This window comes from Aristolochia californica, unplaced genomic scaffold, assembly GCF_029961685.1.
Source record: "Aristolochia californica isolate CCGP_79_NKW_82.1479 unplaced genomic scaffold, dmAriCali1.0.hap1 SCAF_13, whole genome shotgun sequence".
Lineage (NCBI taxonomy): Eukaryota > Viridiplantae > Streptophyta > Magnoliopsida > Piperales > Aristolochiaceae > Aristolochia > Aristolochia californica.
This window is the reverse complement of record NW_027181804.1, coordinates 10,213,793-10,239,951: the sequence shown is the minus strand read 5'-3', so window position 1 is coordinate 10,239,951 and position 26,159 is coordinate 10,213,793. Positions and strand designations below refer to the sequence as shown.

General features: G+C 36.5%; 2 protein-coding genes across 2 annotated transcripts; one reads left to right on the top strand and one right to left on the bottom strand.

The window, feature by feature from the left end:
* The first annotated feature begins 2,271 nt into the window (after positions 1-2,271).
* LOC137947641 (dehydrodolichyl diphosphate synthase CPT3-like) lies at positions 2,272-3,117 on the top strand. The gene has a single exon (XM_068793438.1). The coding sequence runs from the start codon at positions 2,272-2,274 to the stop codon at positions 3,115-3,117; it is 846 nt and encodes a 281-aa protein (XP_068649539.1).
* A 201-nt stretch (positions 3,118-3,318) lies between these two features.
* Positions 3,319-10,057, bottom strand: LOC137947640 (uncharacterized). Its single transcript, XM_068793437.1, has 7 exons — positions 9,248-10,057; positions 8,879-9,052; positions 7,417-7,517; positions 6,049-6,118; positions 4,625-4,744; positions 3,445-3,559; positions 3,319-3,359 (listed from the first exon to the last, which is right to left on the bottom strand). The coding sequence occupies exons 2-7, from the start codon at positions 8,921-8,923 to the stop codon at positions 3,319-3,321; spliced, it is 492 nt and encodes a 163-aa protein (XP_068649538.1). The 5' UTR covers positions 8,924-9,052; positions 9,248-10,057.
* Positions 10,058-26,159: the final 16,102 nt, after the last annotated feature.

Here is a 26,159-nt window from a genome sequence, read left to right as displayed (position 1 = left end):
ATACCACGTTGTTATGGTCCTGGATCATGGATCGAGTAACACGGAGTGGGATTTGAGACTCCAGCACTTAAGATGGAAGTACTGCCCTCATCAACGGTTACAGGTGAACTTTTCTCTTGAGCAGTGCTCGGCCAAGAGGAAATTTCCCTCTTTGATAATGCTAATGAGTTGCTGTGAAGGGTAGGATACCCCAACAACTATGCTGAACTCGCTAGAGAAAGATCTTCTTTTCTAGATCACGACAAAGAGGGTTTGTGGCCCAGCCCTCTTGATTGCTGCTCATGATAGGAGTGCCAAACTTCTATCTTAATTAACTTTGAGCACCAGTATGTAAGAATATTACCTCCTTCTTGCTGCTGTGATCGCCTCCAAAGTTGCACCAGGACTGCTCTTGAGATGAGGATGAAAATCCTCACTTTTTTGCTTGGTAAGGAGGGTTTGATGCCTCTCCAGCAGCTGTTGACGAGGAGGAAAAACCCTACAAAAAGTCTCCCTCCCTTGCTCGGTATGGATCAATGGAGGATGGATATGAAACCTATACCTCGAGATCCTCAAGGGAGATCTCTAACCCTAGAACTCGTCAAGGTGAGTCCCAAGCCTGTTTAACCTAATTCTCAATGTTTGCCTTTTTTCTTTTTCATTACCCCTTATATAGGGTTGACGTCATAAGTGTTTTAAGGCTAAAAGAATAACAATACTGCCCACTACGACCATACTCCTTGCAAAATTCGAAATAAATCCTACTTAAAAACAATATAATTATAACTAATGGACTCAATGAGTTATTGCCTCCTTCGTTGTGTGACTCGGTGTGCTATTGAGTCTACAATAGGATGTCCAGACCCTGCCATATTGTTGCAAACTTCCGGTGAGACTCGGTTGTGTAATTTCCTTCTCTGGCATACTTCCTGTCCTCTCTTGCTTGCTCTAGATGTTCTTTGGCCCGAGATCTCGCTTAGACATCTGGTTTGGGCTATTTTGGATTACCAGCGATTGCACCCCTATTTCACAAGGAAAAGCAAGATCATCTCAAGAACGCCTTGGAGTTTGAAGTTTGGATCTTTGGCCTGATACTGCATTTTGCTATTGTGGATACTTGTGTCCTTACTTGTATGAAGTTAGATATATATATGATCACAATTATCTAATATATTGCTTATGATATGTTTTTGCACATTCAGAGATTAACATCCCCTGAATAGACCTCCAAAATTAGATACAACAGAGTGCACGTCTGGTAGTATAAAAAAATTACTGGAAGTGTTATAGAATTGTAAGGATAAACCCATCTGGATCAATGTTAAAATGGGTAAAAAATGTTCAGTTTTAAATCCTCGGCCAAGCTATCAGTTCTTCTCGTAATGTCCATACGAATCTTTCAGATTTTTTTTTCATAAAACGTTGTGACCTCGTTGGGGACAGAGAAGCTAGAACGCATTGCCAAAGAAACTGATCGTAATTGTTAAAAAGGACTTGGATACCGAAGAAGACGATGAATTAAAGACACGGATTCACGTAACTGAGGAAACTATAGTAATAACAGAACGGACCAGACAATTCTCGAGAATCATCTTGTTCTCAACCCATTTCTTGAAAGCCTTTTGTGTTCTGAGATGATATCCTTCCATGTTATTACATTTCACTGTAAAAGATATGTCAGCCTGTTGATGCTTAGCGTTTGAAAACAGGGAATAAGTGGGCAAGCTTCACGCCAGACAATCTGCTTCACACAAAGTTGCAAGCCTGCAAGTGCGGAGAAAGCCAGTTACAACGCATCAGTTGTGCTTGTTCATACCTCTAACCTTTGCATCACGATTTTTGGCTTCAACTGAAAAAACTTAATCTGCTTGTATTTGCAATACAAACCAGTACGACATCTTAGACAGGTCATTCGGAGTTCAGCATTCTACTTGTTTTCTTCTCACCAAATTATTATTATTTTATAATGGCTTTAGAGTTCACATAAATCATGTGAATATCTGTTTCGTTTAGGGAGGAGTTAGCATCTCTGTGGTGTTTTGTTAAAGTCCAGAGATCACGCTAAAGAGTGCTTAAAATGTGCCTCAATCACTGTGCTCGCCTTCCTACATCTTCTACTGGCTAAAGGGTCTTGTCAACTCTTCACAAAAAAAAACTCGAGCAAGAGTTTCAACAAGGTAATTTCATCCGCTTGAGGCAATTGCTGGTTTGATTTTCAGTTCATGCTTGTTGAAATTTTTGAAAGATGGAAAAAACTGAGGTTCCATGTTGTTGTTTATGTAGGTTTTAGTGATGGAGGCAGACCTTGCCGGAACTTTATCTAAGTTCTGCGGAAATATATTTGATATCTTCCGGCGGTACCTCTTTTTGGTTCTTTCTTTTGGTCCCGTCCCACAACACATTGCATTTATAATGGATGGGAATCGCAGATTTGCTCATTATCGGAATCTAAAGCTAGGTAAAGGACACCAGGTCGGTTTCCTGGCTCTTGTGTCAGTCCTCCAATACTGCTATGAAATGGGTGTGAAGTATGTAACAGTTTATGCATTCAGCATTGAAAATTTCAGGAGAAAGCCTGAGGAAGTCCAATATGTTATGGATTTAATGGTGGAGAAACTTGAGGGATTTCTCAAGGTAGGTAGCTTTTTAAAACAGTATGGGATCAGAGTTAATTTCTTAGGCAATTGGGATCTCTTGAGCAGTCCTCTGAGAGCAGCAGCTGAGAAAGTCACAGCAGCAACTGCTAGCAATACAAGAGGAGTACTTTCTATCTGTGTCGCCTACACTAGCACTGATGAGATTGTCCACGCTGTTCAGGAATCATGCAAAGAAAAACTAAGTGAAATTCAAGAGAAAAGCTCAGAACAAATTGTGATTGCATTGGCAGATTTGGAGAGGCACATGTACATGGCAAGATGTCCAGATCCCGACATCTTGGTGAGAACTTCAGGTGAAACTCGGTTGAGTAATTTCCTTCTGTGGCAGACTACCTTTTGTTTCTTGTTTGCCCCAGATTTTCTTTGGCCTGAGAACACGCTTAAGTATCTCGTATGGACCATCTTGGAATACCAGCGACTCTACCCCTATTTTAGACGGCAAAAACAAGATCATGCTAGGAACACCTTAAAGTTTGAATAATCACGGCAAATCTACTGAAAGTAGTGGTGAATTGTAAGGATAAACCATCTGGTTCTATGTTGAAATGGGTGAAAAAATTTCAGTTGTTGCCGCTGTGTCCATTGGAAATTTTGGAAAAGAAAACATGTTGTCTTTTTCTTTGTAAAATGTTCTGATCTCGTTGTAAACAGAGAAGCTTGAATGCGTTGTCATTGGAATCGATCAAATAAAGGAAGCCCCAGAACTGTCAAAAGACTTAGATACTGAAGAAGGATGATAAATGAAGGACAGGAACTTTCAAAATTGAAGAAACTGCAGTTTAATCAGAATGTAAAAGAGAGAACAAACCACAATCTGCATCACTCAATGCTGCAAGCCTGCAAGCGTGGAGCACCTCTGTTGCTTCACGATCTTTAGCTTCCGCTGGAAAAGCTTGCATCTGCTTGTATTTGCAATACACGAACTAGGACATGAAAATAATAAGGATTTTTAATGTTTTTCATAGAGAAAACAGGAGAAGAAGGGGAGTATGAAGATATTTCAAAATTCTGGGGAAAATATTCTGTATGAGTGAACTACAAAACAATACCAAGTTGGTTTTCTGGGAAGGTGACATTGCTCGACTGCTCCAGGATCAACCGGAATAACAGCGTTCGTTCATCTATTTTGTGAAACACTTGAACACTTGTCTACGATGGGAAATGGATTAAGGTTTTGCATTTTATGTTGTTCTCTTTTCAAAACTTCTGGGATAAGAAACCTGTATTCTTCATACCACGTGTCGACATACATATTTTCCTCTTGACAGAAAATTTCATCTTTGCTTCGAAGGATAGATAATTTTAATCAATCCATCACAATCTTGTTCCTGAAGTACAAAAATTTCTTCCATGATAGCCACCAGGATGTTTCCATCTGACTGCATTGATTTTGACAGAATTATTCACATCTGATCATGTATTATTATAAACTTAATGCGTAAAGCGAATGAGGATCTCTCACTATTTGCTTTATCTTCCTCCTTTTTTCCTGTTTACGAATTCTTTAGCTTTCCCCACATAGCCCAAGACCCCTTTATCTTCCTACAACAAGCTGCTCTTAAGGAAGACTAGAAGAAGCAGAAGCAGAAGCAGAAATAAGAATGGAGGAGCACTTGAACAATCTGCAAGCAATGCCATCTATCAATCCTTCGCTTACGAAAGTCGCTTTTGAGTTGAGATTGTAACCCTTGGAGGCCTGTCATTCAATCTTCTTGGCCTAGTTTGCAAGCATTGCCAAGCACGACTAGCTTATACACGGAAAGCTTTTCTTCATCATTTATTTATTAGTCTATAATGATCCTATATTTATTTGAAAATTTCCAATTTTAAATTTGACTAAATCAATGCTACTTTTGAAAGTTCTGTATACATCATCTTCACAGATGAAATAGCAATTGATAATTGACACCATATATTTTATAAGATCATTGAAACTAAACCATGTATATTTGAAACACTAGTTAATGGTATATTTTTGTATCATTAACAGTGAACATAGGTATCAGAACAACAACCATCAACAACATGCTTTTCAATGATCTTGCATGGCACGACCATTTCAAAATCTCACCCTCATCCAAGGGAACCCACTCAGGGTAATCTCCTACCTGACAATATGATTTAACATAATTAACCACCAAACTTTTGCTTCCCATGCAGAAAGACCAGAACAACAAGTAATTCGAATTTCCATTCATGAATGTACCGCAATTGCATTGTACAGTTGGTAAGAGCATGAAAAACAACAATTAGTATATGAACCAAATGAGATTTCGTCCCAGGCAAAGGAAGCATAAAAACCCCAAGGAAGTGAGACGAACAGAAATAAAGGAAGCATAAAAAGCATAGCACTAAACAATACAAGCCAATCAGAAAAGAAGAGAACTAGTAAATCAGAAATGGACTTCTCACATCCAGCTGTTGTCCATTAGAACTACTACCAGCCAAAATTTTAGAATGTCAAATCTTTAACACATAAACTAACACATTACAAAAAACACAAGTTTTATGTAAGGCAAACGACTCAACTGTCTAGCTTTCTTCATTGATCAGAGAGAATAGTTATAAACATATAGTCTTCACTATGGATAAGATGAAATTAAAATTTAGTTCATTAGAGTTTCAAGTTCACAAATCTCAATAACTAAAACAGTCTAGAATTAAAAAGAGCATCCAAGCTCGAGTAAGTGTTTCTAAAATATAGCGGATACCATTTCTATATCTCAAAAGAAACATTATTGTTTCTCCTCAAGACTTACAAGTTGCTTTCCAATCTCTTCTTAACTTAAAGCATTTGTCCACATAAAGTGTGATTGCCACTACATTTTTTTTTAATGGAGGAAGAAAATAAAATATTGACTTCATAGGAGAGGAGACTGCAAAAGTCAATGTTACTCACTTCTAGGGGTTAATGTGTTTGGATTGCATTACTGGAAGAATGTTTTGGACTTACATTACCAAGATATCAATTTTCAGAATATTTTGTAACATAGTATAGAAGTTTAGAATTAGTATACTGTTGTTGAGCAACAGAGATGAAGAGAGAACAAAGAGTAAAAGAAAGGCAGAAACAAGGGGAGAAGACAGTGCCATGAGCAAGAAGGAGAAAAAAATTCTCCTCTTGAATATTATTTCCTTTCCCTCAAAATGCAAAAGGCAAACACGGAAAGAAAAAAAAACCACTTTCAAATGCTACAGAAGTCAGCTCTCACTAACGCTAAAATTACCGTTTGGCAGGCAATAAAATTCTAAAAATTTCATGTCTAGACATAATACACTGTAATTATGTAAAGCCAATCTAACACTACAAATGCCACTCACCTCAGAGTATATTAACACAAAAATTACATGATATAGGTAATTAATCTCACAAGATTGGTACTACTCACACAGGAAATAACCATAAACAAACCTTTACACTGTCTGGCCTGAGCAATGCACCATGAAGTGGAGAGCACTCAAAGCACCACTTTCCTTTGATCCTGTATGTCAAAGTTGACAACAGGAAGACATCTTAAAGTGACTCAGTATCCCACTCTAGCTATCATAAAAGTTCAATGCAGTCAAGCAATTAAAAGAAAAATAACTTGTTAAGCTCATTTAAATCCATGAGAACAAGAACACCCAAAAAACCTGAAGCAGAAACTTCAGAAGGTTTCTTATGATGACCACACCTCTCTGGTTCGGGGCTTTAAGGTGCTTGAAGCAAGACACACAAATACGAATAATTGATGAGACCAATTGTAATTCATGTTCTGTGTCTAATACCACATCATAGATGTCAAATAATCTCATCTAACTTTAAAAAGTCAAACATTGGATATTGAAAAACACAAACAATCAAATGTAGACATATTGCCAATCCAACAAAAGATAAAGGTAATATCTCACATTATACACTATACAGTGACCCATGTTTCCAGTAGCTATTGTAAAGGAGTCTAATATGGATCTGAAATTAGCAGAGGTTCTTCTATGGGAGTCCAACATGCATCTAAAAAACATGAATTGCCAAATCCTTTTCACAATTGATACTTCTTTACAAATAATTATGTAATAAATACTTAATGGTTTAATCTGATCCAGTCACATCTTTACCGATTCAAAAAGCTAATCCTCCATAAATTGAGAATCGATTTCAATTTTTCGGCTATTTACCAACAAGGAGATGGCAATCTTAATCTGCCAAATCAAGATCACCATCTCTCCACTCTCTATCTTTTGCCCTACTCTCTGTCTTGTCCATAGAACCAACTAGGTAGCTTCACAAGTTCATTAAAAAACATAATTTATTCAGTTTCACTTTTATTAGTTTATTGGTTTAATTTGATTTATTAGCACATCTCTGTATATTACATCATCACAAAGAAAAGTTTTTTTTAACTCCATCATGTCCTGTTCACAGTGTATTTCTTTATGGAACTCCAATCTTATCATTCTTTGTGCAAGAAACATAAGGGGGGAACATCTGACAAACCAAGAAGGAAATGTCCACAGCACCATGATATCACACCTATGAAGGAAATGAATGAATTTTTGCTAATCACAAACTATCAGAAGAATGCATATTCAATTTTTGAACATTTGTAATTTCTAGCATCTAATATTGAAACAAAGGGCAAATACTTAAAACAATTTCTGCTGCCACGAGTACCAAGCTTTTCTACACCAAGAAACAAAAAGTAAGGCATAAATGCTTCCAAAAGTACTCAGCATATCATCGCTATGCAACGCAAAAAGCAGTTACAATTCATCGTGTTTCTCAAGAGGTTCATCATACTTTACTCCAACCCAGGAACCAGAAGCCGCACTTTCAGCTTGTCCCACAAATTTAACAACACCTCTTTTTGCTCCAGGTTCTATCTTGCATATATCACCAACCTAAAACCAAGAAACAGTTATTCTAACTAGGAACTACAGAAGTAGAAGAATATTAGAAACCTCTTTATGTTTTGCTTGTGTGTGAAAAAATGAGTACAAAACCAAGTTCCATAAAAATGAGTGCAGAACAAAAGGCATCCACAGTTTTCAAAACAACGAATTGAAACTTCACAATTACTTGAATTTTTATGTTCATTTTTCTTCTGAAAAGTATTGGAACAAGGACTTAGACAACAAAAGATGTAAAAGTGGAAATTTGAGAAGAAATAGAGAGAAGAAGAGAGAGAAGGAAGAGCAGGTGAGAGAAGAACAGCGCAGCCTCAGCACTCGTTGAAAGGTCTGGAAGTTGACCCCTCTTCTTATTAACCCTCACTTAAGTCATAATGAGTCCAAAATACATTAATGCCCCTCTATACCCAACTCACCATAAACCCCTAATTACTACTCAGAATCAAATAACACTTGAACCATACAACACGTATACCAAACTACCCTTTTCATATAATTCAACACAAAATAATGCAAACTAATTGAAATGCGATCTACATCAACCATAGAAAAACACAGAAACATTTCAAATTTAAAAAATCAAAAGTAAATTACACATCAACTCTAAAAACTCAAATCAAATAGGACAGCAAAGTGTTTTTGGATCATTGGGAAAGTAGGTATTATAAAAAAAACAAATTCCAGGAGATTATCCACAAAAAGGCCTTGCCAAAGTTCACTCTCCAGAACTGAACGATGTCACTATCACAGGACTGGCTCAACCAACTATATAGGGGCTAAGCCAGTAAATTTAGAAATTCACAGAACTTCAGAAGGAGAAATTAATATGAATAACCACAACACAAGCAAAAAAAAACGAAAAAAATAAATTGAAAGCCAATAAATTAATAATCAGAGTTTGAAAAATAGAGGGAAAAGCAATGAGAATGCTCCATTCTGCTGATGGAACATTTGTTGCTTGATCATGCTGACCAGTATTTTCAAGTAACAATCAAATCCTCACTATTTTGATACATCAAAATAAGATTCAAATGTTGAAATATCATAAAACCCAGGAAAATGTTGAATGCGCAAGATAAATGATTAGGAAGCCTTCATCCAGAATATAAAAAACAGTCAACAACCCTTGAAATAGTGTATCTAGTTTGCTTAAACTTCCATGACTATGTTGTACTAGTTTGCTTAAACCTCCATGACTATGTTGTACAAGTAAGGCGGTGCTTCCCCACAGAAGAAGAAGCATTTTGGTGCAAAGAACATAAACAGAATGGAGTAGTGGTTTAACATGATATATTCATCTAAAACAGGGCGCCTAAGTATGATAACAAACATACTCAGCATGTTTAACGAACCTTGGTAAAGAAACTGAAGGACCCCACAGAAAACGGGTGGTCCATTCACTGTGACACCCGTAGCAGGATGACCTTGACTATCTGACCATGTGATCTTTAAGCTTAGTTAGGTGCAAAAGCACTGCCACTTGCCTTTATTCTGAAGGCAAGGTCATCTATAAAGTTATCCGATGTCTGCACAAAGAATAAGAAAGATTCAGCAAATACTACATGGCCTAAACTAGAAAACTCAGAATGCCATTCTGATGATCAGAGCTTTAACTCAAAAAGGACAACCTCAAAATGAAAAGAAATGTTCGAGATCTTAATTAATTTTAACAGAAAGAAAAACTGAGCTGCAAAAACAAAGTATAAAAGAAAGTAGCTTACTTTATTTTGAAGGACCGAATGACTTTGAGATGCCAACTTCTTAAATTTTCTGAATGTGCCTTACCAAAGAAAAATAAATTTATAACCTTGGCGTTGTTCCCTAGCATATAATAATCTAAAACTCTTAAAAAGACAAATCCGCTGTAGCATGGTGCGTCTTTTTTGTGGTCAGAACCCATATAAATCTATTCAGGCAACCTTAATAACAAAACAGTCAACTTGAAAGACTATAATACAAATCAGGTGACCTACAAAAAAGAAAAAAAATAGTGTAACAATTATAACTTGGACAGGAACAGTAAGAAGACCAGCTTCCCGGATGCATATTCTATGCTTTTTACACCAAAAAAATCCACAATTCTTCGGCATGTAAACTATCCCCAGTTGCCAAGTACAAATTCATTAAGCTTAAATAAGATGATCTAAATTTCTCCGGTACCCCCGCCTATACCTATGCTAAATAAAAAAAATAGAGGCGAATGATACCAGACCAGAACAACGTTGTATCAATCTACTTGTTTCCTTGTAGTTGGATCTCAAAGTTTTTGAAATGCCCCAAATTCGACTTGAGCATCCAAATCTGGGTCAATCCCAGCAAAAACATCTCTGAACAAGGTTCTAGCACCGGAACTTCTGCGTAGTTTTCTAGCTCAGCCTTAAGCCTCTTTGATTGCCTGAACAGAAAGCGTTGCAACCGCGCCGTAGTTCACCGCCAGCGCGTCTTTAATGGTATTCAAGTTTTCATCCCCAAGTGTGATTCTGACCCATGCCAATCCGTCAAAAGCTCCTTTATCGACCTTGTCTACAATGCGGAAGGTGTAAAGGTAGGCATGAGAATGGCAAATGGAAAAGACAATGGGAGAAATAACTTTTAATCAGTTTATAAAAAAATTTAATTGGGCAAATGGAAAAGACATTATTGATTGTATTCCACGAATTTTTCTTTTTATAAAAAAATAAATGATAAAAATAATCATAATTAGGTCTTGAATATTGTAGCAAACAACGATCGGAGAAGAACATCTTTTTTTTTTTTTTGTTTTGTTTGAAATGGTGAATTCATTGAGGAGCAAAAGGCCAAAGCAGCAAACAAAGCTGACCAAGGAGGGAGATTATTACAACAAGAGAGTGATGATCAACCCCATCCTGAGCTAATTTATTGGCGAGACCATTAGCACTCAGTTTACATAAGCTCAATTGCACACAACATTAGCAGCAGCCAGCAAGACTACCAATCTAATACTACTTCAATTACTTTCATATTTTCTCATTCACATCGTCGGCTTAAATAACCGTTTTACAAACTATACATGGAGAGTTGAGTGATTAACGAAAATCACGTAATTACAGAGATTACAAAATATGTACTGAGAAGGTAAGATTATATTTCTTCGTAAGGAAAGAAATCTCAATACTCCCCCTCAAGTTGGTACATAGATATCACTCATGCCCAACTTGTCGAGACAATTGTAAAAAGTTCGGTAAGACACGGCCTTGGTCAGCACATCGGCAAAGCTGATCTTGAGACCGAACATGAGGGACTTCAATGATTCTTGCTTCTAGTTTTTCTTTAATAAAGTGTCTATCAACTTCAACGTGTTTAGTTTTATCATGTTGGACTGGGTTATGGGCAATATCACATCTTGCCTTACTATCACAGTATAATTTCATAGGACTTGTCTACTCAATGTGTAGTTCTTGTAGGAGATTGTTGATCCATAATAATTCACATATTGCCTTGGCCATTCCCCGGTATTCTGCTTCAGCTGACGATCTAGCCACCACCTCTTATTTCTTCTCCAAGTAACCAAATTCCCACCTACAAATGTGAAGTATCCAGATGTAGATCGTCAATCCTCTAATGACCCAGCCCAATCAGCATCGGTATAACCTTCAATTTTCAAGTCGCCTCCCTTTTTAAACAAAATTCCTTTTCCTGGAGATGATTTCAAATAACGCAAGATACAGTTGACGACATTCATATGTTCTTCACTTGGAGAGTACATAAACTGACTAACCACGGTTAGTACATAAGCTAAATCTGGTATGGTATGTGCAAGAGACATTAACCTCCCAACTAGTATCTGATAACGTTCTTTGTTAGCAAGGACTTGATCTGAATGTGTTCCCAGTTTCAAATTTTCTTCCATAGGAGTACTGCCTGGACTACATGCTGTCATACCAGTTTTCGTCAATAAATCCAAAGCATATTTTCGTTGAGATAGAAAAATTCCCTCCTTGGATTTTGAGTAGCCAAGATATTTCATTTTAAACTCTCTAGTAAGATGACTTTGCAATGCTTTCTTTTCTTCTAGATCATTCCTAGTTACTATCATATCATCAACATACACGATAAGAGTTGTGATGGCCTCCTTATTATATTTCAGGAAAAGAGTATGATTTGAGTTGCTTTGCTTGCATCCGATAGATTTCATAAAATTTGTGAACCTTCCAAACCACGCCCTCGGGGACTGCTTCAAACCATATAAGGATTTCCTCAATTTACATACTTGTTTGCATCCTTTGTTTAGCATAATACATCCGGGAGGTAATTCCATATATACTTCTTCTTGGAGATCTCCGTGCAAAAATGCATTTTTAACATCCAACTAATATAAGAGCCAGTCAAGATTCATAGCCAGAGATAGTAGAATCCGAACAGTAATGATTTTGGCCGCTGGTGCGAATGTCTCCATATAATCGATCCAATAGGTTTGAGTATATCCTTTGGCGACAAACCTTGCTTTGAACCCTTTTAATGGTGTCATCAGTTTTATATTTAATGGTAAATACCCACCTGCATCCGATTGGTGTCTTTCCTACAGGTAGGTCAACCACTTCCCATGTTGAATTCTTTTGGAGGGAACTCATTTCTTCCTTCATAGCTTCTTTCCACTTAGGATCTTTCAAGGCTTCTTGCAAACTATTAGGAATAGATATAACAGATAATTGATTCACAAATATTTTATTTGCCTTTGACAATCTATGATAAGACACAAAATTATGCATGAGATACTGAGATTTAGAGGTGAGAAGAGGTTCATAATTGACTTTAGGTTTTCCTCTTGTGGTTCGATGAGGTAGCACTCTTAGTTGAGTTTCAAAACTTACCTGGGGCTCAAACATAGACTCGGACTCAGAAGGCAATTGATCCATTGGTACATTATGAAGGGGGGAAGATGTCGGCTGAGACTCTGGTTGCATCACGTCCATTTGGTCTTGTCTGTCTCCATCCTGTGAAGATGTTGGTTGAGACTTTAGTTGCATCACTTGTCTGTCTCCATCCTGTGAATTATGCTCATTTGTATCATTTTGATGTTCACTACTGTAATCTGAATGCTTACCACTTGTAGTATCCAAGATATCCAAATGATGATTAAGGGTCTGCAATTCAATCCTATTCTCCACCTAAATTGAAGATTCGAGAATAGAATAATACATGTGATCTTCATGAAATACCACATCAAGGGTGACATACAATTTGTGAGAGGGAGGATGATAACATCGATAACCTTTCTGATGTTCAGCATAAACAACAAAGACACACTTGAGAGCTCGGGGTTCCAATTTATTTTTCAATGGCTTATGGAGATGAACAAAGGCTACACACCCAAAAACTCTAGGTGGCAGATTCGGCACAGCAGGTGAACTTATAGTTTCATGAAGAACACTCAAGGGAGTCTTGAATTGTAATGCACTCGAGGATATTCGGTTGATAAGATAAGCTGTTAGGGGTGGCTTTGAACCGAGCCGGCTCACGAGTGGCTCGAGTTCGGCTCCGTTCGATTTGTTATCTATCGAGCTCGAGCCGAGCTCAAGCTCTGAAATCGGCTCGTTTATCTTAACGAGCCGAGCTCAACCGAAGCCAAGTTCGGTTTGTTGGCTCGCGAGCCGGCTCAAGGTGAGTTAGGATGGGTATCGGGTAGGGAGAGTGAGAGAGAGCGGGGGGGGGGGGGGGGGGGGAATTTTTCCTCCCCTCATCACCGTTGGGCCCCTCCCGTCAACTGTTGTCACCGCCTCTACTGCCGTCGACAGCTGCTTGCTGGCCGCCTCTGTAGTCGTCCGTTTGATTTTTTCCTCTCCTCGTCGTTGCCTCTGTTTCCGTCGTCACCGCCGCTTCCGTCATAGCCGTCATCCCCGACGTCGTAATTTCGCACATGCGAGATCATAAAGTAACAAAAAAAACTTTTTCCTTAAACTCTCCATCCTCATAGCTCTTGAAAAAAAATTAAAAATACATTTTCTAGAAATAAGTTTTTATGAACTATTAGTGTCTCATGTTTTTTAAACATTTTTCTAATTGAAAATTCTTATTAAAATCATATAATTTTCTACGTAAGATTTTCCTACCAAGATGGGGTAGAAAACTGTATAGAAATTTTTTGAATAAGTATTTAACAGTTGATGTTGTAATACTTTTAGCATGAGGCAATTTTCATTGCAATTTTGTGTTTGACATTTTATTTGATTAAAAATTTATTGATAAGTATAATAATATATTAGATTGATTATTAATTTTTATTTATTTCCCTAGAAGAGGCAATAAAAGGTCCATTTAACTTTCCTAAGAAAATTTTAAAATATTTATTGTAATTTTCTAATAAGTCACTAATAGTAATAGGATTTTATTTAAAGGTTTTTTTGGGAATATATATCATAGGAAAAATATTTTTAGTTTTTCCTAGAATATAAATTTTCATCTAGGGGCACTAAGGAGGTCATAGTAAATTTATGGTCAGATTCAAAAATTACAAAACAAGCTAGACAACAATCGGAGTAAAAAGGATTAATATTGGTGCATTTTAATCCATTATTGAAATTCAATCATGAACCTCCCCTATCATTATATTTTTAAATGTATGCATAATTTTATATATAATTTATTTGAAGCCACCCCTAGTGTGAGATCATAAACAAGGAAACAAAAACTCTTTGTCCCTTCCTCATGGCTCTTGAAGAAATTGAAAAAATATTTTAGTAGAGATACGTTTCTAGAGGCTATTAGTGGTTTTTTTCAATAAATATTGAAAAGACATTTTTAATATAAATATCGGGACCATTAGTGCCTCATGTTTTTTGAAAATATTTTTCTAATTATAAATTCTTGTTAAAAAATCATATAATTTTCGAAGTCAGATTTTCTTGCCAAGATGGGCTAGAAAACCATATAGAAAAATTTTGAATAAGTATTTGACAGTTGATGATATAATCCTTTTAGCATGAGGAAATTTTCATAGTAATTTTGTGTTTGTCATTTTATTTGATTAAAAATTTATCGATAAGTATAATAATATATTAGATTAATTATTAATTTTTATTTATTTCCTTAGAAAAGGTAATAAGAGGTCCGTTTAAATTTCCTAAGAAAAATTAAAAATATTTCTTGTAATTTTCTAGTAAGTCTCTAATAGTAATAGGATTTTATTTGAAGGATTTATAGTTTTTATTTGGGTGATTGTAAATTTTTAGTGATATTTCATTTAATTTTGTTGTGTTTGATTATTGTATGGAGTTTATTCATAATGTTATGCATTGTATGGAATGTTTAGACTATTTTATGGAGTGTACGGAGTGTATAAACAATTTCATGGAGTGTTTATGGAATGTATAAACAATTTTGTGGAGTGTTTATGGAGTGTTTATGCAGGTATTATGTATATAGATTATGCCCAATTTTAAGTAGAGGTCATGTCGAATTTTATATAAGTATTATATACATAGATTATGCTCAATTTTAAGTAGAGGTCATACCCAATCTTATACATGTATTATATGTATATATATATATATAGGTTATGCCCAACTTTATGTAGAGGTCATACCCAATTTTATGTAAAATATATGCATAATTTTATATACAATTTATTTTATATATATATTTTTGAAAAGTTTTAAATGTATGTTGAAGCTCGAGCTCAGCTAAAATTTTTGGGCTCGAGCTCGATAACAATTTTAGGCTCGAGACGAGGTTCGGCTCGAAGCTCGGCTCGAAATATTTAAATCAAGCTTGGATAGAACATAGGCAGGTTCGGGCTTAGCTCGGCTCGATGCCACCCCTATAAGCTGCAGTTGTGATGGCTTCACCCCAATAACTAGCCGACATATGAACTTCAAACAAGGAAGCACGAACAACCTCAAGAAGGTGACAGTTCTCTCACTCTGCAACCCCATTTTGCTGAGGCGTGTACGCACTAGTAGTTTGATGACTAATACCATGATCATCCAGATACTCTTTCAAACCTTGATTAACAAATTCTCCACCATTGTCACTGCAGAGAGTTTGTATTGTAGAATGGTACTGAGTGCTACCATTTTGTGAAATTTTTTGAACAATGAACTAACTTCACTTTTTGATTTCATTAAGCAAATCCAAGTCATCCGGGGGTAATCATCAATAAAGGAAACAAACCACCATTTATCACTCAGAGAGGCTATATTTGCTGGACCGGATAATCATAAAGGGTGTTGGACTCCTATTCATGCTTATTTGAAATGGAATACGATGGCTTTTAGCCAATTCACATACCTCACACTTAAAATCTGAAACATATAATCTAGTAAATAGTTTTGGAAACAATTTCTTTAAATAACCAAAAGATGAGTGACCCAACCTTTTATGCCATAACCAAATCTCATTTTCTGCAGATTTATTAACGGCGAATGCTTGAGCTAACTAATGAGAACTCTTTGGCTTCAAATCAATGTAACAGAGATTCCCCCTTCTAGTACCATAACCAATTGTCTTCCCAGTTCGAATGTCCTTAAACACACAATGGTTAGGCAAAAAAATCACAATACAATGCAAAGTTCAACTTATTTGAGCCACTAATAATAAATTATGATGGAGGGTTGGAACAACTAATACATAATCATTTCTGTGAGAGTGATGGAACCTTCTCCAATAACGTGAGAGGGAGTACCATTTGCTGTAGATAGAATATGTTGTTCAGATTGTTTCATAATTTTAACATGATGATTGTCAAATGTCATATGATCAGTAGCACCAGAGTCAATTATCCATTCACTATTTCTAATAGGAGTGGAAGTATTTAGAACCTTACCAGATTTAGTGGAGGTGGAGTATTCTGCTACTGCAATGGCAACATGATTATTTGGTTTAGTGTTCTGTGTGTGAGGCGCTTAGTAGGATCCCACCATTCTGGATACCCAATAAGTTCATAACATCTTGACTTTGTATGCCTAGTCTCACCACCATGAGTACAAATACGCTCTGGTTTTGATTCCTTCGACATGATGCAAGAAGATCGGTGATGATCACCCAAAAATATTGGTTCGATTCACTTTCTGCTCGCTGGGTTAATCTGGTGTGGGTCTCTAATTCAGGTCTGGTCAGAGAACCGGTCCGGTCTGCTTTTTGAATATGACTTCATCAATTTTTTTCGGTTCGGTCTGATTCCTTCCACTGGGTTGACCTAGTTCGGGTCTCTATTTCCAGTCCGGTCCGGTCCGTGAAAAGATTCGGTCTGGTCCTATTCGCTTGCTCTTGCTGGATTGATCTTGGTCTGGTCCGAGACCGGGTCGCTCAATAAAATAATAAAACTGGGACCTAAGTTTAAGTGGGAAAAATTAAATTTCCTATACCTCATCTTCTTCGGCGAGACGGTGCCTCTCTTCCTCTTCGCCGGCACCGATTGGGCTGGCCGTTTGCTGGAAGGCCGTCATCGTCGTTGTCAGTGATGTCTAGAAGGTCTGCCGGAGTAGGTTCCGACGGAGTAGGTTCGTCTTCGTCAAGACACACGCTGGTGCGGCGCTAGTGAGGTTCTTCGTCGTCGGTCGGTGACGCTTTCTGATGGAAGGCCAATTGCTAGAAGGTGGTTCGGCGGCGGTTCGTTGGCGGATTTTAGGAGTTCGGGTGGCGGCGGTTTTGTGTTACTGCAACGACCGAAGAGAAATGCAAATAACATCTTCTTCGTTCACAGAGCAGACCTGCTCTATTTTTTTTTTCCAGCGACAAAGTTGAAGGCTGAGCGGTGGCTCAGCTGAGGTCGTCGGTGACCGGAGGAACTTCCGAACAACGACTGAGATTATGGGACAAAGCTTTCTCTATTCTTCGGTAACTGAGATTTTAGGACAGAGCTTTCACTCTGTTCTTCGGTGATTGAGATTTCGGGACAGAGCTTTCACTCTGTTCTTTGGCTACGAGAGACTACGGACAAAGCTTTTGTTTAGCGACGAGAAGGAGAAGGAGAAGGATTCTCCTGCTCTGATACCAACTCAAAAATACTACTCCAATTACTTTCATATTTTCTCATTCACATCGTCAGCTTAAATAACCGTTTTAAAAACTATACATGGAGAGTTGAGTGACTAACGGAAATCACGTGATTACAGAGATTACAGAATATGTACGGAGAGGGTAAGATTATATTTCTTTGTAAGGGAAGAAATCTCAACAAAATGCCTCTGCAGAGGCTTATGGAATTTCAAGTTGCTGTTAAATGCCTCTGCAGAGGCTGATGGAATTTCGAGCACCAACTGATGCTAGCGTTGGAAATGCCTTAAACTGCCAGCAGGTTGGCAAAAGGCTCATGATAGTATTAACCCAAGAAGGGCAACATTGATTTCAGCGGAATTAGAGTCAGTATGCACAAGACTCAAGAGGACCATTTCATTTTGCCCAAGAGAATCTGTGGGAGAAAAGCACATTAAATGGGAGAATGCTTTCATTTTGCCATAGTTAAAGTGAAGATGAAAATGTCATTGCTATTGCACCCCATGGGGTACACATATAATGTTTGACAAGAAATCTTAACCAAGTTTAGATCAGCCTAATGTTCAAGACCAAGAAAAGGACCGAATGAGAGGACAAATTAACCAAATCCATCAAGGAAATTATGCCATTTTATTTGGGTTTGGCGATTCCAGTAAACTGAATAGAGAAGAAGAAGGATCGAGTGGGGGAGAAGAGAACTCTACCTCCTCCTTTCTCTACTCTCCGACGAGACTCTCTTTGAGTCGCATATCACTGGCGTCAGGAGGATTAGAGGTTGAAGGAGAAAAAAAAAATCGATGACGAGGAAGAGAACGGGAAGAAGATGAGCTGACTTGTTGGCTGTTTGGTTGTTCCGTTAGTTGTGGTGACGAGAGAAATTTAGGCTAAAAGCTGAACGACACCGATGTCTTAGTGAAGGCTAGGTTCGAAACCTGCTTCCTTCGAGTAGACCATAGAGGCGCCTTTTTTTATTTTAAGTTTTTTAACAAAATAAACTCTATCGTAGATTTATTTACCTAGTGCATTTAGGGTCTCTTTGGAACCTATAGAAAATATAAAAATAAATAAATTAAATTAAAATTTGATAATTATTATTTCTAAAAATAGTTTGTGAAAAAGAGAATTTGGTAATTAACTCGTTTTTATTAAAAAAATTTTAAATAATAATGATAAAAAAATTATTATTTTTTCTTTTATAAGGGTTCCAAACATACCATTAGGGCAAGACAAAGAAAGGGCTCGAAAGAGAGCCAAGCAAAGGATTTCACTTTCACTACTTACTCTTACGAATAAATGAATAATTCACTTTCACTCTCATGAAAACACACACTAAATTTTAAGGTATGTTTTAAAATTGGCTATGAACTTTTTTGTTTTTTAAACGGCTATGACCTTTTAATGGTCATGAATTGACTACAATCTATGCTATCAAGTCCCATATTAGATCAATTAGCTAAACCCTATAAGCCACGGTTAGTGTAGAATATAGGAATGTAAAATAATATTGTCATAATTATCATTGATCAAGTGTACACTATTTATAGAATTATAATAGAGACAGTAAGTGATTACAACTTTACAATTTGAATTCGTCTCTAATTTATTTACCTACAATTTGAGTGTGTCTTGTTTTAATCACCTATTATCTTAAATTTCTATCATTTTCTCTATCTTGCCCCTACAAGATTGAGCAGTAGCACTAGTAGTAGCTGGGGGTGGACGGAATTGCATTGTCCAATGGAAGGGCAACGACACTAGAGGAGGCTGGGGCTGATGGAATCACATCATATGGAAGAAGAACAACGACTAGGGCGGACAAAATCGCATCATCTGGTAGAAGGGCAACGGTTGGGATATTCTAATTAATATCATTCCCGTTATTCGAGGATAAGGACCCTTCATTGGGTTCCCCTTCTGCATTTTTCAGCAACAGGAGAGGGATTTGTTGGCGTCATCACCGTTGGGTAGCCATCCCTCCTCCCTTTGTGGGTAATAGGGAGGAACTTACTATGGTTGTGACTTGTGAGTGACAGCTCCTCCCTCGCTATTATCGGACAAACACCCTTCTCCAGCAAAGTCACTCCATCGCCTCCTTTGATGATAATAACCCAATTGACTTAGAAGGTCACTCAATTCATTGGTTAGACCAACAAAAATTGACCCCGATAAAGCGACCAGATCCGATTCAACCTCCATATAACCAAGCCTCTCCCTAGAGTCGTCGGTTAAATCGATGAACTAAGCCATTTCAGCTTGATTTTTGCCTTTATTTTATTTTGTACTCAAGCATTTACGACAAAAGGGCTGGATAATGGATTAAGTCCAAATATATCACACGTGTTGTATACAGTATGACAACTTCTTTTGTGCCAAGCCGTAGGCCACAGTCACATGGCAGTCCAGATCCAGCGGATCTTGATCCCAACTCAGTGTCTGAAGTCTCAACACGGCGGGTATACTCAAATACATAGCAAGTAGGGGTGGCATCGAGCCGAGCCGAGCCCGAACCTGCCTATGTTCGAGCTGAGCTTCGAGCCGAGCCTCATCTCAAGCCTAAAATTGTTATCGATCTTGAGCCCAAAAATTTTAACCAAGTTTGAGCCGAGCTTTGAGCAGAGCTCGAGCCTCAACATACATTTAAAACTTTTCAAAAAATATATATATAATAAATTGTATATAAAATTATGCATACATAAATTGGGCATGATCTCTACATAAAATTAGGCATAACCTATATATATATATATAATACATGTATAAGATTGAGTATAACCTCTTATTAAAATTGAGCATAATCTATGTATATAATACCTGTATAAAATTCGGCATGACCTCTACTTAAAATTGGGCATAAACAATATACATAATACCTGCATAAACACTCCATAAACACTCCATAAAATTGTCTATACATTCCAAAACACTCCATGAAATTGTTTATACACTCCATAAAATAGTCTAAACACTCCATACACTGCATAACATTATAAATAAACTTCATACAATAATCAAACACAACAAAATTAAATGAAATATCACTATCAATTTATAATCACCAAAATAAAAATTATAAATCCATTATAAATTTACAAATTATAGTTGTTTATCTTAATACTAGAAAATAATATATGTCCCTACATGACCAAAATCTCCACCTATGACAAAAACAAAAAAATAAAATTAGTTATTGTCAGATAAAAAATACTCTTCCACTACTAGTTACTTAATGTCGTTAAAAATATTAAAATTACCATGATGAGATAAACATGAAAAATCATGTAGCTGGTAGCATTATCTCTACACTCTTCTTCTCAGGCTGTAATCATAAAACAAAATTTTAATAAATAAAACTAAAAAATATCATAATAAATAATTAATCAAAGAAATTCACCTTTTGATTTTTCTCTACACCGTGAAGAACCCGAACCCAATCACTGCCACAAATCAAAGCTTGAACTGTACTTGGTGCCCAGGAAGAACGATATACGTCTATTACTCTACCACAAGCACTAAATGTAGACTTTGAAGCTACTGTGGATATGAGAATTATAAGGATGTCTGCTGCCATCTTAGATAATACCCGAAATTTCATATGATTCACTTTCCACCATTCTAAAACATCAAAATCATATTGTGAAGTTCCCTCACAACTATATACACCTTCTTCAAGATAAATTTCCAATTCTGACCTTGGTGAATTAACTACATCCTTTTGTTTCACATAATTCATTAACTTTGACCAACCTGAACTTGATGAAGGCCTACGACTTGTGGAAAGACACATAGAGTTTGTACTTGAAACAATCTCTTCATTTATAATATCCACATTATATAAGGATACATATTCATCGTAGATCTCATATAAGGTGCGTCGAACTAAATTTATATTCATTGTAGCTTCCTCCTTAGAATATATTACTGGAAAACACATTTCGATCAACTTTAATTTGACCCTTGGATCCAAAAATAAAGCAACAACCATCAATAAATTGCATTCATCCCAGTACTTCTCAAATTTCTCTTTCATTCTACTAACCATTGTCCTAATGAAAACATTTTCATTTGTAGAATGAAAATCCAGAACTTCTTTTACCCTATATACCTCACTAAGGTAAAAATTAGAAGTAGGGTAGTCACTCCCAGAAATTATATTAGTAACTGCATTAAAAACTTCTAGAATCTCACACACCATGTCAACCTTTTTCCATTCATCAAAACTTGGCAAACAATCATAAGTTGGTTCTTTAACTTTAAATCTAGAGAATGCATCTTTGAATTTTAATGTAGAAGACAACATGTCATAAGTGGAGTTCCAACGAGTTGGACAATCAATAACCAACCTCTTTTCACCAAGTTCTAATTGTTGTACAATTTCAGAAAAAGTGCGAAGTCTATCCTCAGACAGATTTATGAAGTTGACACTTTCACACACATTATCAATGATATCCTTAATCTGAACAAGACCATCTTGGACTAAATAAGTTTAAAATATGAGCACAAAAAGTTCAATGCCACGAGGAGGAGAAGGAACATGCACAAAACTCAAAGCTCATTTTTGTAGCTTCTAATTACTGTCAATAAAATGCCCAGTAATAACCATGTATTCAATCTTTTGATTTTGGGACTTCCAAAGATCCGTGGTAAGACTGATCTTGTTAATCTCTTTTAACAAAATTTTCAATTTCATTTTCTCTGCCTCATACACCTCCATACACTCCTTAATGGTTTTACGGGATATTTTCTCATAATTCATGTTTGCCATCTTCATTACAAAATTAAATCCCTCCTCTTCTACTATCATGAATGGATGCTCATGCATAAGAATCCAATGAGCAATGAGTACTCTCATTTTAGCTTGATCATATTTTCCTCCAAAATCCATAAAAGGAAGTCCAGATGGATTCTGATCAACATTAGACCCCGCTCCCACTAGTTGAAAGTTTAAGGTTTTTTGTTTTCTCATTGCCACTTTTCTACTAGTGCAACGTTTCAAATGTCGATTCATATGTGTGGTCACTCCACTACTAATAACACTCAAATTGATTTTACAATGAACACATTGAGCCTTTTTTGTACCATTAAGTGATACTTCTTTGAATTCGAACCACACATGAGACTTTTTTTGTCTTTTTGAAGTATGAGTAGAGTCACCTTTATCCTCATTCATGGTAATTTCATCTGGGCCCACTTCTATAACAGAGGGTAGTGACTCTGGTGGAGTTGAGTCACTATTTATGGCCACACTAGAACTAATGTTAATTATTGATGTCAATTGAGGAGGTGTTGACATTCTTACTTCTACAAAAAAATAAAATTACAAATTAAAAACATAAAGAAAAGAAAGTTATCCAAACAACAAAGATCCTACACATAATTTAAGATACTTGTCTATTCTTAGAGGAAGGTATGTGACATTGTGACAATCGGGAATGATCCTTGTCTTTCAATGCAGCGGGGTCTCTTTGAGCCTGTAGCCCTGCACCCAATAGTTTCCAGTCCAATATACCAATCCTTTTTTTATATATAAATTTAAAAACTTCTAAGAGAAGGAAATAAGCACACCAACATTCTCTTCTAATATTCTGATGAAATTCAACCTCTATACCAAGAAATTTATGATGAAAATGAAAAAAAAAATCAATACTTACAGAAACAGAAAGTGTGTTCGTCGTTCAGGGATATCTCCAAAAGCCTTTCCAAGAATGAAGGAGCACTATTGAAATGAAGTGAGAGTTAGAAATTTTGTAGGGTTAGGTCGGCGACGAAAAAAATAGAACATTAAATAAAAATCTTACCTCCCGTCGAACCATCGCTTTCGTCTCGTCAGCGAGGAAGATCTTCGGATGAAGAAATCAAAGAAGAAGGATAAAAATCGATTGCAAAAAAGACAGATAATTTACATCCGTCTATATCTAATCAATTCAACGAAATATTGGGTCTAAAAATAAAAATTTTGTACTATATTCCGAAATGTTATGATCTAATATGTATGATGAATACATGCTTACTAGACTTGTTACTAGTCTAACATAACAGAATTGGGTTGAGTTCCATATGCATAAAAAAAGTTCTGTTTTGGTGAACAACAATTTAATTATTATGGTTGTTTTATGGACCACAATATTATATTTAGGAATAGGAAGAGTTCCATAGGAATAAGAAAAAGACACATGAAGAAAGAACATGCTCTAATCACACCAGATAGGTTTTTTTTTTATAGTTTTGCAGTTAGGACATGATTTTTGTCTACACAATTGCTTCAAAGAGCATGTTATCGTAATTTTAATTCTCTCAAGTTATTGAAAAAAAAAAAAAACAGAACCAAGTCACAATAGAAGCTACAGAAAAAAGATAAAGACTAATCATTGCATCTTGGATAAAAAAGTTCACTACCAGATAAAATATAATTAATATGGACACAATCTATATGAACAGAGATCAATATAAGTAGTGAACTAGTAAAAGTAGATGTGCACTGTACATTGAAAATGTTGATTATCCACATATTGTGACTAGAATAAGGGTTTTGAGACTTTGTCCACAGGAAAATCGTATAGGATACCAAATATAAGACAACATATGAATGACGACAGTACAGAATGCAATGCCGAGCAAAGGATGAATGGTCTTTTTCAGCTTAAACTAATTCTTAAGAGAGAACAGAAGTTTTATGCATTTAAAACTAATACCGCTGATAGTAATATAGGTGGAAATTGGAAGGTCAAAGTTTAGGTCTGTGAGTAATAAGATAATATTCAATTACATGGTCTGCTAAATTCTCTTCATGCTTAAAAAAAACCACATGATAGAAAACGGATACGAGATAAACTTATTGATTGAGAAAAAAAGGTAAAAAAATGATTAAAATGATGTATTTAACTTTATCTGGAACATATACAACAAACCCCAGAGTCCTGTCAATCAAAGGCTAACTAGACTTACAGAAGATAAAAATGAAAAAAAAAAAATCAACACTGAAATCGCAGAGGAAGAAAACGTATAGAAGATAAAAATGAAAAAAAAAATCAACACCGAAATCGGAGAGGAAGAAAACGTACAGAAGATAAAAATGAAAAACAAAAATCAACACCAAAATCACATAGGAAGAAAATGTACAATAGATAAAAATGAAAAAAAAAAATCAACACTTACAGAAATAGAGAGTGTTTGCCGTTTGGGGATATCTCCAAAACCTTTCCAAGAATGAAGGATCACCACTAAAACGAAGTGAGAGTTAGAGATTTTGTAGGGTTAGGTCGGCGATGAAAAAAAAATAAAACATTAAATAAAAATCTTACCTCCCGTCAGACCGTGGCTTTCGTTCGTCGGGGAGGAAGAACTTGGGATGAAGAAATCGAAGAGGAAGAAGATAGAAGAGGAAGCAATAGCAGAGGAAGACGAAAAAATCAAAGTCTTTGACAGAGATTGAGGAATCGGAGAGGGAGAGGGAGAATGAGGGATTTGAAGACCAAAATCCCCCGTTTACCATGAATACCCGTGGACGGACAGTGATTACCACGAGAAAATCATGCTGAAACGGCATGGAAATGGCAGGAAATGGTAGAGAAGTATGGTTTCCCAGGCGGCCGGATGGAAGGGAAGAGACGGGACTCTCTTTCCCGAAAATTTTCCTAACTCCCCCTGATTCCCGAATCGCCGCTCGTTAAATTAACGAGCTGGTTCACGAGTCTACGAGCCGAACCTGGCTATGCTCGAGCTCAGCTCATTAATCTAAACGAACCTATTTCTGAGCTCAAGCTCGATATATAATGAATTGAACCGAGTCGGCACTGAGCCGAACTCGAGCGGCTCGCGAACCGGCTCGATTCGAAGCCACCCCTAATAACAAGCACATTTAGTGTTGACTCTGGACCAATCGGGCACAAAAATGAGAATAAGAAAAAGTCCAATGTAAATAGAGGAGGGTGCCATCTTACAACCCAAATCCAGCGCCTCACTCCTCCTTAAAATGGCCCTTCCTGTTGTTCCTTTGGTATTGCATTCAAAAGTCAAGATTTGAGGTTGCATCTCTGGTGACGATGCTTTCCGCGTTCCAATCGTCCACCATAATCTTTCTGCTCCTCTTTTTGGTCCATCTTACCTTCGCCTACGAGTCCGATCACATGGTATGCGCTGTTTCTTTTACTTCAATTTTTTATGTTCGTCATGTTGGAATTATGATTTCAAATATATTATTTATAAAAAAAAATTACCTTGATTCATATGGCATGGAGCCCACATCTAGATTCAGTAGAGAGAATAATGCCCAGCACATCCCCCGTAGAGGTAGATTAATTGGGTGTATTGACTTAGTGGACACATCCTTGGGAATAAGGAGATGCGTATCTCTCCTTAGAGGATGTATCTCTTATAAGACGATGTGTCATTATGAATAGTCATTAGTGCCATACCCCTTGGAAATTTATAAATTCTTCCATAGTCTTACATATATTATTCAAGATGAAAGGTACACTCTCTTTAGTCTTCTTATTTTAATTATATGATATATGAGAAATATGGAGGATTTAATATATATTTCTATGATGTTTATTTTATTATTTTTAGACATCAAGTCTAACACGTCACGTACGATATTTGTTTAGTAGTCTCTCGAAGGGGACTTGCCAGATCTGCTTCTTTAGGGTTTAGGGTTTTTTAGATGGGAAAGGTCCCACGCTA

Bases quoted from the DNA above. Each gene is read 5' to 3' on its own strand.
- LOC137947641 (XM_068793438.1), top strand. From the start codon at position 2,272: ATGGAGGCAGACCTTGCCGGAACTTTATCTAAGTTCTGCGGAAATATA.
- LOC137947640 (XM_068793437.1), bottom strand. From the start codon at position 8,923: ATGGACCACCCGTTTTCTGTGGGGTCCTTCAGTTTCTTTACCAAG. The intron at 6,119-7,416 runs GTATGATGAACC...TTTGACATACAG, and splicing joins GGTTCCTGGGTTGGAGTAAA to GATCAAAGGAAAGTGGTGCT. The intron at 3,560-4,624 runs GTTAATGATACA...TTCATGTCCTAG, and splicing joins TTCTGATACCTATGTTCACT to TTCGTGTATTGCAAATACAA.